Source organism: Coregonus lavaretus (genome assembly GCF_964263955.1).
Source record: "Coregonus lavaretus genome assembly, chromosome: 12".
Taxonomy (NCBI): Eukaryota; Metazoa; Chordata; class Actinopteri; order Salmoniformes; family Salmonidae; genus Coregonus; species Coregonus lavaretus.
Window position 1 is genome coordinate 28062587 of NC_139999.1, and position 13358 is coordinate 28075944.

The 13358-nt window shown below is 45.1% G+C and overlaps 1 protein-coding gene across 1 annotated transcript in view; it reads left to right on the top strand.

The window, feature by feature from the left end:
* LOC311138789 (forkhead box protein P4-like) overlaps nt 1-12682 on the top strand; it is a gene marked incomplete at its 5' end in the record, with an annotated part of 17124 nt that extends 4442 nt beyond the window's left edge. Inside the window, 8 exons of the mRNA XM_084173610.1 lie at nt 861-944; nt 2797-3064; nt 3207-3283; nt 3477-3578; nt 6331-6452; nt 10317-10383; nt 11297-11472; nt 11613-12682. Coding sequence (XP_084029736.1) covers nt 861-944; nt 2797-3064; nt 3207-3283; nt 3477-3578; nt 6331-6452; nt 10317-10383; nt 11297-11472; nt 11613-11769 — 1053 coding nt within the window. The 3' untranslated portion in view covers nt 11770-12682. The remainder of the gene's footprint in view (nt 1-860; nt 945-2796; nt 3065-3206; nt 3284-3476; nt 3579-6330; nt 6453-10316; nt 10384-11296; nt 11473-11612) is intronic.
* Between the last annotated feature and the right edge of the window lie 676 nt (nt 12683-13358).

A 13358-nucleotide genomic window follows, 5' to 3' on the forward strand; every position in this document is an offset into this window, starting at 1 on the left:
TTCTCTCATAAACACACACTCCTGGTTTGTTGGCTGTCTGACTGAGCGATCTCTCAGTGGAGATGCAGGGTAGCATTTCCACAGGCTACGAGAGTATACACACACATACAGACACACACACACGTTTCCGCATGCTATTGCACAGCAGCTCCCACTAAACGGCAGTTAGCAATGTCAAACGGGGACTAGTGTATCTGTAGGGTAGTGTGTGTGTGAGTGTGTGTATAACGTTTGAGATAGTGTTAGGTGTGTGTGGGGAGGGGGTTCCCATCTCTTTCTCTCTGCCTGGGGAGACTGGTGCTGTGAGACAGTGAGAACAGCCCAGAGACACACACACACTACACACACACTACACACACACTCACACACACTCACACGCACTCACACACACACTACACACGTGCTAAATCATAGACGAAGGGGATGCCTCTTTCTCTCACACAAACATATATAACTTCACACCCTCCCTCTTTTTTAAATAGCTGTGTTTTACTGGTGTAATGGGAGGCATTGACACTGATGTGGCTTGACTGGATATTATCTAGAGTCCACATTGTGAGAAGAAGCATTAGATTAGGTCTATAGTCTATAAACATCAAGACAAACAGTGTTGGTTTGAATGGGGCTTGAGTCTAGATGTGTGAATGGGGCCTGTAATAAAGTTGTAGAATGACTAATTTTCCTTACTACTGTGCTTCTCTACTATTACAATAGTAATCAGTGACTAAAACAGTGTAATTTCACTGTCTTTGTGTGTGTGTGTGTGTGTGTGTGTGCGTGTGTGTGTGTGTGTGTGTGTGTGTGTGTGTGTGTGTGTGTGTGTGTGTGTGTGTGTGTGTGTGTGTGTGTGTGTTTCTCAGCTGTCCAAGGAGAGTGAGCGACTGCAGGCCATGATGACTCACCTGCACATGCGCCCATCGGAGCCAAAGCCTTTCAATCAACCTGTGAGTACCTGACCTCTCACCTTTCACCTCTCACCCCTCACCTCTCACTGTGCTATAGCAGATGCTACTGAGGTGTATTTGTGTTTCTGAGAGTTTTGGGGGGGGGGTGTCCAGTCAGGCTTGGTGTTTGCACCCTAGTTGATCAGTTTTACAAATTAGGGTTACAAATGTGGACTACAATTTATTTATCCATATATTAGGGTTATCTATAGCATTGATTATTAGTTTACAAGATATGTATACAGCCTGTTGTTCTTGATTCATATATGAGCAGAGGTCCCTGTAATAAACTATTTGATAATGGAGTAAAAATGTGATAATAAGAATAACATTATGAAAAAAGACACAAGCTTCCTCCAAATAAAGTATTGAAATGTGTATGTGTGTGCGAGCCATCAGACAGTCTGCCCTGTTGATGGATGGAGCTGTGTGTCTCTGGGCAGGCAGGCAGGGCTGTTATTAGGTATCTAATGAATATTTCATTATTCAGATTGACGAGGAGTCTTATTAAAATATGAAGATGTTGAAATTAATTGTCAATTAGAAGTGGAGTGTCTTAATTTGAGGGGATGTAAATGGTTGCAGTGGAGTGGAGTGGCAGGACGTGTGTGTGTGTGTGTGTGTGGAGACAAATGCAGAGCATCAGCTGTCATTAGCACCTTATGGGAAATCAGGAAGAGGCGTGTCCTTTGTTGTCACGGGAGACAAGCCTGGGGGTCAAAGATTGGAGGAGGGGGGTGGAGGGGAGGAGTCTTCATAATGGAAACAAAGCTTGCCCTCAATTAAGAGGGTTGTGGTGTTGCCTTGGTGATGTGGCAGGTCCACAGCTAATGGAGTACCTGTTTAACAGGGGGATGGAAAGAGAGGAGGGAAGGAGAGAGAAAGAAGTGCTAGAGAGAAAGAGGCAGATTTCCAGAGCTAATGAAGTAGCAGTTAAACAGGCCTGACCCCTAATCAGTCAGAATGGTTCAGACCACTCCTCTGGAGCAGAGAGATGGAGGACAAGTAGGGGGTGGGGGCTGGTCATGACTGGAAAGAGAAGAGAAGGAGAAAGAGGAGGGAAGGTGAAGAAGAGAGAGATGGGGAGAGAGAAAAAGGAAAGAAGACTGGTTGAGATAATCAGAATACCCCCCCCCTCTCTCTCTCTCGCTCTCTCGCTCTCTGTGTCTCTCTCTCTCTCTCTCTCTCTCTCTCTCTCTCTCTCTCTCTCTCTCTCTCTCTCTCTCTCTCGCCCTCTCTCTCTCTCTCTCTCTCTCGCCCTCTCTCACTCTCTGTCTGTCTGTCTGTCTGTCTCTCTCTCTCTCTCTCTCTCTCTCTCTCTCTGTGTCTCTCACACACACACACACACACACACATACACAATGGTTTTAATTAGCTCTAAACTAGCAGCCCTTGGAAAAGTGTCCCTGAGCGACTCAGAGGACTGGTTTCCAGTTCCCATTGCTCCTGTGCGCTCTGCCTAATTGGGCCGAGCTGGGCCATGAAGAGAGCGTGCCACCGCTGTGTGTGTGTCTGTGTGTGTGTGACCACAGAGGCCCCCACGCACACACTCCTATATCTTGCTTTCTTTTGTTTTTGATGAGGACTAATTGCAGTGTGTGTCTATGTAACTGAGTCTGAAGTATTTGTTTTGTTCTCCACTAGCAGAGTTGATGATCTTATGATAGATTCTCTTTGTGCCAGCTGGCATCGCTCATGTCTCTGTGTCTCTGTGTTTATGTGTATGAAAGGATTGGATAAGTCTAAGCAGCATAACTAACTGTCCATCTATCCTACCAGAGGGCAAGGTGGAACGATGAATCGTGATGATGATGGTCCCTATTTGATGATCTCACATCCTGTTCCTCCCCAGCTGAACCTGGCGTCCAGTGGCTCCCTGCTGAAGAGGGAGAGTGAGGCGTACCCCGAGGGTCTACCTCACCCCCCCACCTCCGCCGCCGCCCCTATCACCCCGCTCCGCCAGGGCCCCTCTGTCATCAGCTCCTCCAGCCTGCACTCACACTCACACTCACACTCACACTCACACTCACACTCACACTCACACCCGCACGGCGTGGGACCCATACGCAGGCGCAACGCTGACAAGTTCTGCACCCCCATCGCCTCAGGTATACGAGAGGGTATGCATACAACCCTCAAACACACACACTTGTGTACACACAAAAATTGAAATCTATACAAGCATACTGGTATACACATGCTCACATAAACTGACACACACACACCTATCTAGGACTAACACAGTGTGTTTTGTCTCTGTAGAGCTGGCACAGAACTGTGAGTTCTACAAGAACGCTGATGTCAGACCTCCCTTCACCTACGCCTCTCTCATACGCCACGTAAGTCTCCACTCCTCCTATTATCATTTTCTCTTCCTGTCATCTCCTCTCATCTTGCTTTCCTCCTTCCCTACCCACTCAAATTCTCTCCCCTCCTCTTCCATCCTTCCTCTGCTCTCTTTTTTGTTTTGTGAACCATTGGTAGCTCCGTTGAGACGTTGTCTAATGTTGTCCCCTCTCTGTCTCTCTCTAGGCCATTCTGGAGGCTCCAGACATGCAGCTGACTCTTAATGAGATCTATAACTGGTTTACGCGAATGTTCGCCTACTTCAGGAGAAACACAGCCACATGGAAGGTGAGTCCACACACATTCTTACACACACACTCCTCCGCATACACATGTGGTCACTCACCTACTGTAGACACACAAACACATGTACACACTATGAACATCCACACACAAAGATTAGACAATATTCCTCCTCACACACACACCCACACACTCACACACTCGGCAGCCTCAAAAACTGACATGGCCATTGAAACACCAAGCTGTTTTGATGATTATAAGCCATTTTACCCACAATGCCCTGAGTGGAGTGTGTGTGTGCGTAAGTGTGTGGACTCACTCCACGTGGCTGTGTTTCTTCACAGAGAGGTGTTAGATTTGATTTACCCCACCTCCATCCTCCTCCCTCCTTCCCTCTCTCTTCTTCCCTCCCTCCCTCCATCCCTCCCTTCCTTCCTTCCTCCCTCCCTCCCCCCTCTTTTTCTTCCCTCCCTCCCTCCCCCCTCCATCTCCCTTCCCTCCCCTCCCTCCCTCCCTCTTCTTCGCTCCCTCCTGGTCTTCCGGAGAGTTCTGTGGCCTACGAAGACGGTTCCACTTAACTCAGTGGAAACACACCTCACTATCACACAGCGTCATTACAGAGTCACAAACACTCAATGGCTTCTCACACACACACATTCTCACACACACACTCTCGCAGTCTATGACTCACACACACACACACACTCACACACCTGTCTGGAACGTGACTGTGTAGGTGCTGACCCATTTCTACTGAAGCCTCCATCTAATTTGAGTGTCAACTCCTCCAGAGAGAAAGAGGGAGAGGGAGAAGGAGCGATAGAGATAGACGAGAGGAGGGGTGAAGAGGGGGTGTCACGGCCCGAGCCTTGCACTAATAGCCTTGAACTGAGGTGCGGAGGGAGAGCGGGAGAGAGAAAGGGAGGGCGAGAGATGCCAGGAATATCTTTGCCTCCGCATCTCACTTTTATGAAATTTAGCAAATCATATATTCTTCCTCTCTACCTAGACCCGGCCCTTTAAATATATATCTATCTACCTTTATATATTTATATATGTATGAAATGTCTGGAGGTTTGGCCTGTATTAAATATAGAGAAAGATGTATGTCCTTTAATGGGCCTGGATATTTTATGTGGAGAGCAAGTGTGAGCCTCTGGAAGTCATTGATCAGAGAGAGAGAGGGATGACTGTCCAGTCAGAGTTAAACAGAATGTGATTTAATTTCTCCAAGGTTCTGAATATGGTTGAGAGGGTCACATTCAAAAGCATATAGGCTCGTCCAATAAGATCATTTTAGAGTCTGTCTTGAACTTTTGGTGCCAACATGGTACTTGAAGGGGTGTATGCTGAAAGGTAAGAACTACAAAAGTCTGTTGTGTGGGCGCTGTGACACACACACGCCACCTCCCATTTGACCCACGCCCCTACCCATCACCCTTTTCTCTAACAGCCCTACCCTCCTCTCCTCACCCCCAGTCTCATTCTTACCCCTCTATACCCCCTCCCTCTAACTGTACCCTTACCTTTCTCCAATACTACCGCTAGCCTTACCCCTCTTTTCTACCTGTCTCCCTTCTCCCCGTCCCCTCCCCTCAACTCCCCTTTCCCACACTCACCCCTACCCCTCTCTACACGTCACTCTCTCTCTCCCCTCTCCTCTCCCCAACCTCTCCAGGGTGTGTTGTGTTTATGTGTGTCTGTCTGGGGGGAGGGGGGGACGTGTGCTGTGACCTGCTGTAAATGACTGCTAATGTTTTAACTGGGAGAATTAGGCTTTCATCACGGAGCCAAATGCAAATAGCAGTGAATAGCAGAGGAGCCGCGATGGAGGGGTGGCGGGCTGAGATTGGGGTCATACTCATTTACAAAACTGAGCATCGCAACTCGAAGGAGAGAGGGGAAGGCGGGGAGGGGGCTGATTATGGCTCGTGTAATTACGTGTGTGTGTGTGTGTGTTATTGTGTGTGTGTGTAATTACGGTGAGGAGTGATGCACGCTCTGCCTGTCCCTCCCTCATGGATTAAAAAAGCATGTCAGAGAAAATATGCAGGATTTAATTATAGACAAATTAAAATTGGTAATGAAATTGGGCATGAACAAACTACAAACAGCAGATGAAAAGGGAGGACTGTCCCTAGGGGAGTGAGCCGCAGATAGTGGTGTGTGTGTGTGTGTGTGTGTATGTGTATGTGTATGTGTTTGTGTGTGTATGTGTGTGTGTGTGTGTATGTGTATATGTATATGTGGGGGGGGCGGGGGCATGGGTGGATGGATTGTGGCTGATTACAGAAATGTAAAAAAATAAATAAACGGGAGAGGATGCACATCCTTGTCATATTTTTCACGCCCCGGACAAAAGTGTTTTTCTGAGTAGTGCGTGTGTGTGTGTGTCTACGCCATGCTTGGTTCTCTTCAGTGTAACTGAAAATAACCATTACAGAGTGCTGTTTTTAGGCACGAATTCCGCGTGTTTATGAAAGCAAATTATTCTTCAAATCGGATGGTCTTTATTTCCTTCACTCTCCCCCCTCTCTCTATCTCTATCTCCCTCTCTCTATCTCTATCTCCCTCTCTCTATCTCTATCTCCCTCTCTCTATCTCTATCTCCCTCTCTCTATCTCTATCTCCCACTCTCTATCTCTATCTCCCTCTCTCTATCTCTATCTCCCTCTCTCTATCTCTATCTCCCTCTCTCTATCTCCCTCTCTCTATCTCTATCTCCCTCTCTCTATCTCTATCTCCCTCTCTCTATCTCTATCTCCCTCTCGCCGTCTCTTTATTTTCCTCTGTTCAGAATGCTGTGCGCCACAACCTGAGTCTGCATAAGTGTTTTGTGAGGGTGGAGAACGTGAAGGGGGCCGTGTGGACTGTGGACGAAGTAGAATACCAAAAGAGGAGACCACCAAAGATGACCGGGTATAAACTCCTCACACACATTTATCTGCCTGCCTGCCAGCTCTGGCTCTGTTGGATGATATGCATACAGTGCCTTCAAAAAGTATTCATACACCTTGACATGTTCCACATTTCGTTGTGTTACAGCCTGGATTCAACACACAATACCCCATAATAATAAGAAATGTAGAAATGTTTGCAAATGTATTGAAAAAATATATATATATATATCTGATTTACATAAGTATTCACACCCCTAAGTCAATACTTTGTAGAAGCACCTTTTGCAGTTATTCCAGCTGTGAGTGTTTCTGGGTAAGTCTCTAAGAGCTTTCCACACCTGGATTCTACAATATTTGCCCATTATACTTTTTAAAATTCTTCAAGCTCTGTCAAGTTGGTTGTTGATCGTTGCTAGACAACCATTTTCAAGACTTGCCATAGAATTTTAAGCTGATTTAAGTCAAAACTGTAACTTGGCCACTCAGGAACATTCAATGTCGTATTGGTAAGCAACTCCAGTGTAGATTTGGCCTTGTGTTTTAGATTATTGACCTGCTAAAAGGGGAATTAGTCTCCCAGGTTTTCCTCTAGGATTCTGCCTGTGATTATAGCTGTATTTCGTTTATTTTCATCCTAAAGAATTCCCTAGTACATGCCGAAGACAAGCATACCCATAATATGATGCAGCCACCACCAGGCTTGAAATCATGAAAAGTGGTACTCAGTGATGTGTTGTGTTGGATTTGCCCCCAATATAACGCTTTTTATTCAGGACAAAAAGTTCATTTCTTTGCCACATTTTTTGCAGTATTACTTTAGTGCCTTATTGCAAACAGGATGCATATTTTGGAATATTTGTATTCTGTACAGGCTTCCCTCTTTTCACTCTGTCATTTAGGTTAGAATTGTGGCGTAACTACAATGTTGTTGATCCATCCTCAGTTTTCTCATATCACAACCATTAAGTTCTATAACTGTTTTAAAATAATCAGTGGCCTCATGGTGAAATCCCTGAGCAGTTTCCTTCCTAGGAAGGACACCTGTATCTTTGCAGTGACTGGGTGTATTGATACACCACCCAAAGCCTATTTAATAACTTCACAATGCTCAAAGGCATATTCAGCGTACATTTTTACACATCTACCAGTCTGTGCCCTTCTTTGCGAGGCATTGAAAAACCTCCCTGGTCTTTGTGGTTAAATCTGTGCTTGAAAATTCACTTCTCGATTGAGGGACCTTACAGATAATTGTATGTTTGGGGTAAAGAGATGGGATAGTTATTCAAAAATCATTTACATTTTAGTCATTTAGCAGACACTCTTATCCAGAGCGACTTACAGTTAGTGAATACATTTTTTTTAAATACTGGCCCCCCGTGGGAATCGAACCCACAACCCTGGCGTTGCAAACGCCATGCTCTATCAACTGAGCTACATCCCTGCTGGCCATTCCCTCCCCTACCCTGGACAATGCTGGGCCAATTGTGCGCCACCCATGAGTCTCCCGGTCGCGGCCGGCTGCGACAGAGCCTGGATTCGAACCAAGATCTCTAGTGGCACAGTTAGCACTGCGATGCAGTGCCTTAGACCACTGCGCCACTCAGGAGCCCCATGTTATTATTGAACACGGAATGAGTCCATGCAACTTATTATGCGATTTGTTAAGCACATTTTTAATCCTGAATTTATTTAGGCTTGCCACAACAAAGGGGTTGAATACTTATTGACTCAAGACATTTCAGCTTTAATTGTTTTATTAATTTCTAAAATGTTCACAAAAAAACATTATACTTTGACATTATGGGGTATTGTGTGTAGATCAGTGACACAAAATCTCAATGTAATCAATTTTAAATGCAGTCTGTAACACAACAAAATGTGGAAAAAGTAAAGGGGTGTGAATTATTTCTGAAGGCACTGTACAGTATGTGTGTGTGATGTGTGTGTGAGGTTATACAGTGGGGGAAAAAAGTATTTAGTCAGCCATCAATTGTGCAAGTTCTCCCACTTAAAAAGATGAGAGAGGCCTGTAATTTTCATCATAGAGATTTTTTTTCCTCCAGAAAATCACATTGTAGGATTTTTTAATGAATTTATTTGCAAATTATGGTGGAAAATAAGTATTCGGTCACCTACAAACAAGCAAGATTTCTGGCTCTCACAGACCTGTAACTTCTTCTTTAAGAGGCTCCTCTGTCCTCCACTCGTATTAATGGCACCTGTTTGAACTTGTTATCAGTATAAAAGACACCTGTCCACAACCTCAAACAGTCACACTCCAAATTCCACTATGGCCAAGACCAAAGAGCTGTCAAAGGACACCAGAAACAAAATTGTAGACCTGCACCAGGCTGGGAAGACTGAATCTGCAATAGGTAAGTAGCTTGGTAAAAAGCCTACCATCAGTAACACACTACGCCGCCAGGGACTCAAATCCTGCAGTGCTAGACATGTCCCCCTGCTTAAGCCAGTACATGTCCAGGCCCGTCTGAAGTTTGCTAGAGTGCATTTGGATGATCCAGAAGAGGATTGTGAGAATGTCATATGGTCAGATGAAACCAAAATAGAACTTTTTGGTAAAAACTCAACTCGTCGTGTTTGGAGGACAAAGAATGCTGAGTTGCATCCAAAGAACACCATACCTACTGTGAAGCATGGGGGTGGAAACATCATGCTTTGGGACTGTTTTTCTGCAAAGGGACCAGGACGACTGATCCGTGTAAAGGAAAGAATGAATGGGGCCATGTATCGTGAGATTTTTGAGTGAAAACCTCCTTCCATCAGCAAGGGCATTGAAGATGAAACATGGCTGGGTCTTTCAGCATGACAATGATCCCAAACACACCGCCCGGGCAACGAAGGAGTGGCTTCGTAAGAAGCATTTCAAGGTCCTGGAGTGGCCTAGCCAGTCTCCAGATCTCAACCCCATAGAAAATCTTTGGAGGGAGTTGTTGCCCAGCGACAGCCCCAAACATCACTGCTCTAGAGGAGATCTGCATGGAGGAATGGGCCAAAATACCAGCAACAGTGTGTGAAAACCTTGTGAAGACTTACAGAAAACATTTGACCTGTGTCATTGCCAACAAAGGGTATATAACAAAGTATTGAGAAACTTTTGTTATTGACCAAATACTTATTTTCCACCATAATTTACAAATAAATTCATTAAAAATCCTACAATGTGATTTTCTGGATTTCTTTTCCTCATTTTGTCTGTCATAGTTGACGTGTACCTATGATGAAAATTACAGGCCTCTCTCATCTTTTTAAGTGGGAGAACTTGCACAATTGGTGGCTGACTAAATACTTTTTTTCCCCACTGTAGGTGTTGGCATGTATGATTGTGTCCCATGATTACCAAGGGGTTAACCATGGAGTCAAACATAAATCCTGCTATGTCAGTGTGTGTGTGTGTGTGTGTGTGTGTGTGTTTCATATCTGAGTGTGTGTGTGTATGTATTTCCCATTTGTCGACACATTACTGTGCGGCTGTCTATGATGCAGGTTTGTTAGCATGTGTAATCAAATCTTCACACACACAGAGGACAGAGGCTTGTTAGCGTGTGTAAACAGCTTTTCTTTCCAATTTCCAGAGAAATCAGGACAAATTACACAATCAAACACACATACACATAAACATGCCTGCACAACAGATATCAGAGACTGGGAACCGCTGTGTGTGTGTGTACAGCATCTGTTTACAGTATGTGTGTATGTTTCTGTGTGTAGCGGGTGCGTTTGTTACACTTGTTAGTTGTTTTTGGCTGAACCAACGTTTCTGCACACATGTACTCAATATGTGTTTATTTCTATCCTCCTCATATCTTTCTCTCTCTCTTTCTCTTCTACCTCTCTTTACCCCCCTTTCTCTTTCTCTCTCTAGGAGTCCTACTCTGGTGAAGAATATGATTTCAGGCCTGGGCTTCGGTTCCCTAAACGCCAGCTACCAGGTTAGTGTACACACACTAGTTCGCAGGTGAGGGTTGTCACAGTGACACGTGTGCGATAGCCAGTCACAATCAAGGGCACTAATATACATTTCCTCTTATAATTAGTGCATTCCCTAACGACACACACACCTGCCCTAACACTCTCACACGTACAGAAACACACCTCCCCACAGGCAAACACACACACACATACCAACACACACTCACACACAGACGCACACACACACACACATTCTACTCCAGCCGACTTTGACTCAGATGATTTATAGCATCAAGTATTTGTCAATTAAGGTCACTGAATAAAATTAGTGCCTGTCCTAGAAAATCAATTTCAGTGTCACTCCTATCACTCCTATCAGATACAGACACAGGCCTCTCTCTCTCTGTTTCTCTCTCTGTCTCTCTCTCTACCCCGCTAACCAACCCCGACTCCACATACACACACTCCCTGGGCCTCTCTCTCTGTCTCTCTCTCTGTCTCTCTCACTACCCCCCTAACCCGACTCCACATACACACACACACCGACACCGACACACACACACACACAGACAAGCATGCACATACTGTACCATTAAACCCTTGAGCAGTGAAGTGTAGAGTGCAGGAGCCCCCTAGTGGTTGTAAGGGGTTATCCTGCAGATTTAGTAATATTGCCCTTGCTCTAGTCTTCAGCATTACTCAGTATCAGCAAGATCTCAACAGGACTCACCAGTCTAAGCATCTCTATTGCCTCATAAATATATGAGTCCTTCATACTAACAAAATGTATTTGTGGATCCATAAGTACTTTTAGTCTATTTGGATGTGTGTGAGTGTCTTTTAAAGTAAGTGCCATTCTAAACAGTGGTTATTGTAATGTAAACCTGTGTGTTTCTGTGTGTGTGTGCGTGTGTGTGTGGGTGTGTGTGTTAGGCGGCCCTTGCGGAGAGCAGTCTGACTCTGCTGAACAGTCAGGGCCTGGTTAACCCCTCCTCTGCCGCCAGCCTCAACATGCTACACGGGATGGGTCACAATGACGTCAGCTCCACTGTGGAACAGGTCAACAGCAACGGTAGCTGCAGCCCTACACTCAGCCCACAGCAGTATGGGTAAGACACACACACACACACTCACACTCACACACATACTCTCTCTTTCTCTCTCTCTCTCTCTCTCTCTCTCTCTCTCTCTCTCTCTCTCTCTCTCTCTCTCTCGCTCTCTCTCTCTAATGCATCCCTCTGTCTTTCAGACACCAGGTCCATGTGAAGGAGGAGCCCACTGAGGTCGAGGAGGACAGACGCTCCTTGTCGCTCATGGCAACTGTCACTCATGGAAACATGGCATTGCCTAGCGATCGGGATGACCGAGATTTGGAGGATGACCTGCCAACCGACGAGCTGGAGTAGGATTGGAAGAGCTGAACCAGTGGGCGGGACTTTGAGGTTTAATCCCGCCCCCTCCATTGGAGGAAAGAGAAATTATGACCACATAAAAAATAAGATATAGAGAGATTTTAAAAAAAATAAGATTTTTTTAAAGCAAGAAACCAACAACATTGAGAAACTTCAAACAGGGTTAGACCTCCGTTACGTACCGATGCAAAAATAACCCTCTGGAGCATTGCTTTATCCCCACATGTTTTCACCCACCTCACCCCTCCTCACTCCTCCCCCACCCTATGAGCAGCATATTGCCAGAGAGCCAGCTCTCAGTGGTGATATGGAGGCAGGGTCCCCTCTTCTCTTCTCCTCTGTCCTCCTCTCGCTACTGATTGTGACAGACGGTCTACTCACCCTACAGTCCTTTAGTGCTGGCAGTTTGATTTTCACACCACTTCAATATACATACAGGTGTGTGTGAGAGAGAGAGTGTAGAGACACACACACACCAGATCATGTGTATAACTTTTTTTGAACAGTCACCAGGAGGTGTATACCTCTCCTCCTCTTCTCCTCCGATCCTTTTTCTTTTCTTCTTTTGCCTGAAAGAACTGCTGGGCTTTGAGATAGAAGGAAAGACAGTGGTCGTTTTCTCAAAGATTACCCCACATCTGCTCACACATCAGAAACCAAGCATACAAGCCAGTCAGTGATCCATAGGTGAGACTGAGACTGGATGGCAGGATTCTGCCCTATGCCCACTCTCTACCCATTCTCTGCCCAAGCCAGACAAGACTCTCTATACTCCTTATGCCAAACAAAAAAAGAAGAAATCCCCCATCCCCACCTCCCCACAAAAAAAAAGATTTCAGGAAGAGGACCCTTTGTTACATTACTCCTTCTTCATGCATGATAGAGTGATGGGCCCAGGCCACCCTGAGAGAGAAAGAGAGGGAGGAGGGAGGGAGGGAGGGAGCATCCACACAGAGATATCTGACTAAAATGGTTTATGATTATGGAATACAAAAAATGTTTCATCCAAAAAGTGGTATCTTTTTCACTTCTTTTTTTATTTGATGTTTTCTTTGTTTATTTTTTAGGATCAATATTTCCATGGTGATATAATTCTGTTTCAAAGTGTATTTTGTATTTGTTCGTTTTTATTAACTCTGCTGGTTCACACCATTCTATACTAGTATTGGCAGCAAAGAAAGTGTTGTCCCAAAAATACCCATACCCAACCCCACCCCACCCTGAATACCTTTCTGTGTGTCTGGGTGTGCCAGTTCAGATGGCAGGAGATTGAGAATAGCACTTAGGATCTGGGGCCTCAGCTGCTGAGAACACTCACTCATTATCCCCACAGTTTATCATCCATTTTTATTATTCCTTTTTAACTCATTCCTTTTTCTTTTTATCTTCCCGTAGTTAGTTGAGAAACATCAGCTGTGATACAAAGCAATGCTTTAAAAAAGATATTATTGCGGTCAGAGAATACCTCATCCCACAAAGGTTCTGTCTGGAACTGTGTCCAAAATGTTAAAGAAATAAGGGGGAATTCTTTCTTGGGGACACCAAAACGTGGCAACTCAGTTTCAGTTCAAAGTTCTATTGTT